At 37.8% G+C, this 3,734-nt stretch overlaps 1 protein-coding gene across 1 annotated transcript; it reads left to right on the plus strand.

Annotated features, from left to right (window-relative positions):
* Positions 1-1,879: 1,879 nt before the first annotated feature.
* On the plus strand, positions 1,880-3,140 carry LOC117800890 (olfactory receptor 4K3-like). The gene is given in 2 exon segments (XM_034653433.1): positions 1,880-2,978; positions 2,981-3,140. Coding segments are annotated over 2 exon segments (945 nt in total). The 5' UTR covers positions 1,880-2,116; the 3' UTR covers positions 3,064-3,140.
* Positions 3,141-3,734: the final 594 nt, after the last annotated feature.

Consider the following 3,734-nt stretch of genomic DNA (forward strand, 5'->3'; position numbering starts at 1 on the left):
TGTAATTCCACGAATCAAATTAAAAGAGCTTACTTGACTTATCTTTGCTGTGGTCCAAGAAAAAAAATTATCCCTTATGGCTTCCCTACCCCACAGTATCCATACCGTGTACATAAAGCATTTAAGAACAATCATAATATTTTGTGATCCATCTTTAATTCTGACCAAACTAACTTGAGGGTTTTAATAACTCTCACTGCAATTTGAATATCTGTTTATTCCCCAAGCAGCCGCTGGTCTTTTTCATGCCATGTCATTTACTGAATCTATTCTTACCAATACAGACATTATAAATACAATGGTCCCAAGGATTGTGAGCCTCCTTTACTTAGAAATTAGGCACAGTATTGATGTGAGGTCACTCTGGAGCAATTGTCATTGCTTGCAGGTATTAGTTGAATATTGCAATATTAATATGTGTGTGGAAGGATCTTAAANATTAAAATCATCCAAATCAACCCACTTACATTATTTATGAAGAATCAAGGAATCAGTTGATTTAGTAAATTATCCAATCTTACATATCAAGGACAAGATTTGAATTCACATTTCTGAATCTTAGGCTGCTTCTATTTCCACTATGCCAATTTAAGTGAGAGCCCATTTTAATATCAGGTATGTGGGTGAAGAAACAAATCTAAAAGATTTTGAAATAGATAAATCAGAAGAACAATGTGGAATTAAAGAAGGGGCACCCAAACTTCAGGAGGGGAAAAAAGCCAACAAGTACAGGTAATTGCATGTAATAATTGGTTTAGTCTTAGAACAGTTCATTTAAAATACACTTATGGCAGAGTTTTGAGAAAGAAAAANTACTTATGGCAGAGTTTTGAGCAAGAAAAAAGAAAAAAAAAGCTAGTTTACTGGCAAGATGAAAGGAGTTTGTCATGAATTTTAAGTACACATCCTCTCAGTTGGCTTTCAGTGCAGTTTGAAAAGTCTCAGATCTCAGTGGGGACTAGTTTACCTAAGAAGTCTTGTTTTAACTTTTGAGGCATATAGTATTATCTAACTTCTCCTAGATTCACCACTACCATCTTCTGTCTCTATATAAACCTGTCTCCTATTTGTTCCAAGTGAACTCCTGGAACAGGAAGAGTTTTCTGCTTCAAAGTGCTTTGGTGAAAGTCTATAAAATCTAGCAGTTAAAAAATATGTAAATTCAGGCAGCATATTACTTAATGGTCTTTCTATGTAAAATACACTTGGAAATGTATGAAACCTTCAGGCTCTAGCTACATAATGTTCACCAACCTTTGAAAAATATTTGGCCTTGGTGGTATGGAACAAGGGTTATTCATGTCTGCATAACTGAAAATGAGAGGCTATTTCATTTTTATTCTAGACAATCTCCATTAGAAAATTGAAACATATTATGTTTCTCTATAGCCATCCCCCCCCCATTTCTATTCCTTTATCCTAACCACTGTAAGGAGACAGTGCTCACATTCCTTTCCACTTTTGTGTTCCCACTATCATGATTCTCAAACATTGTTCACTCCAGTCCTTCAGTCATCATGATGTTTTGAAAAAGGTTAAGATTCCCTTTCCCTTCAAAACTTGTTGGAAGTTAGCTGTGAATTTTTTTTAGGTATTCTATAAACTGAGGAGTAAATCTTAAAATAGCTGAATTTTTCTTTCTTTCTATGAAGATTTGCATCTTGTAAGCAAATGTCTCTCTCTTTTTTTTAAAGATTTTATTTATTTATTTGATAGAGACAGCCAGCAAGAGAGGGAACACAAGCAGGGGGAGTGGGAGAGGAAGAAGCAGGCTTCTAGCAGAGAAGCCTGTTATGGGGCTCGATCCCAGAACCCTGGGATTATGCCCTGAGCCAAAGGCAGACGCTAATGACTGAGCCACCCAGACACCCCCTGTAAGCAAATTTCTAAGTCATAAGAATTAATTTCAAATTGAATCAATTAAGATATCTGGAAAGACATGGGGAAATATTTGACCACTGTGAGCAGGGCAGGGATAAAACAGGGAACTATCTGGTAGTGGGCTACCACTAAATTATTTCATGCAAAAAAATCTCACTTTGAATTTGGTCACTATATTTTTTCCTAGTTCTCCTCCCATCTGGAAATGTCAGAGTCCTTCCAGAAATCAGACTGAATGGCCTGGAATAATCAGTCAGTCGTAACTGAATTCATACTACGGGGTCTCTCCAATTCTTGGGAACTCCAGATCTTCTATTTCCTGTTTTTCTCCATAGTCTATGCATCCACTGTACTGGGCAACCTCCTTATTGTGCTCACCATGGTGTCAGAGCCACGCCTTCACTCCCCCATGTACTTTTTGCTGGGCAATCTCTCCTTCATTGACATGTCTCTGGCTTCATTTGCCACCCCCAAAATGCTTGCAGATCTCCTTAGTGAGCACAAAGCCATCTCTTTTGAAGGCTGCATCACTCAGATATTTTTCCTGCATCTGTTAGGGGGTGCTGAGATTGTACTGCTGATATCTATGTCTTTTGATAGGTACGTGGCTATATGTAAACCTCTACGTTACTTAACCATCATGAACTGAAGGATGTGTGTTGGGCTTGTCACACTTTCCTGGATTGTTGGCATCTTCCATGCTCTGAGTCAGTTAGCATTTACTGTGAATCTGCCCTTCTGTGGACCCAATGAAGTGGACAGCTTCTTCTGTGACCTCCCCTTGGTGATCAAACTCACCTGTGTAGACACATACCTCCTGGGAGTGTTCATGATCTCAACCAGTGGCATGATTGCCCTGGTGTGTTTCATCCTCTTGGGGATTTCCTACATGATTTTCCTGGTCACTGTTCGGCAACTTTCCTCTGGTGGGTCCTCCAAAGTGCTCTCCACTTGCAGTGTCCACTTCACCATTGTGCCTCTTTTTTTTGGCCCGTGCATTTTCATCTATGTATGGCCTTTCACAGACTTCCCAATAGACAAAGTGCTCTCAGTATTTTATACCATTTTCACCCCCCTCTTGAATCCAGTGATCTATACCTTAGAAATAAAGATGTCAGGGATTCCATGAGAAAACTTAGCAGCTGCATCTTTAAGTCTAGGAAGACTGATCATACCCCTTGATTTCCTCATACAAAATGAAATACTTGTTCCGCATTTATCCTCCTCATTCAGTTGGTCAACAAAGTGATGCTACTGCAAGAAACTGGTAGTTAGTTCATGGCAGAACTATTTATGTAATCAGTCTCAGCAGTCACTGAGTTCTGGTCATGTTAATTGTTCCTCATACAATATAACATTAACTACAGGGCACCATCAAACCTATACTCAACATTTTACTGTACAGAGACCCACTTTTTGGAAAATTCGACTTCTGTCAGATATAAACATATATTTGAGTATTCCTTCCCCTGAGACATATGCATGTTTTAAGAGTAGATTTTCTCCTAGTCTCTTGTAATAGCCTCTAAGAAAAGAGGCAAGTGTGAAAGCACCGACACCTAGTATAGTACCCCTGTACACTGGAGTCAAAACGAAATTTTTTATTGCTGACAAAGGTGCTGATGAATGGATTATTTTAGTTTGAAAGTCAGGAAAAAAAAGTGGAACGTTCTTGGTAAGTAAAAATATTTGGTATTTAATGTTTTTGTAACCCATCTTTGATGAGAATAAGAATGTATCTTATTTATATTTTGTCCCTAAGTTCCCTAGAGTGCATTTTCCAATTTTAAAGCAGTATAGTTAACTCCAGAAAATTCTTGTAGTCATATATATATATATATATATATATATAT

The sequence above is a fragment of the Ailuropoda melanoleuca genome, unplaced genomic scaffold (genome assembly GCF_002007445.2).
Source record: "Ailuropoda melanoleuca isolate Jingjing unplaced genomic scaffold, ASM200744v2 unplaced-scaffold8706, whole genome shotgun sequence".
NCBI classification, from domain to species: domain Eukaryota; kingdom Metazoa; phylum Chordata; class Mammalia; order Carnivora; family Ursidae; genus Ailuropoda; species Ailuropoda melanoleuca.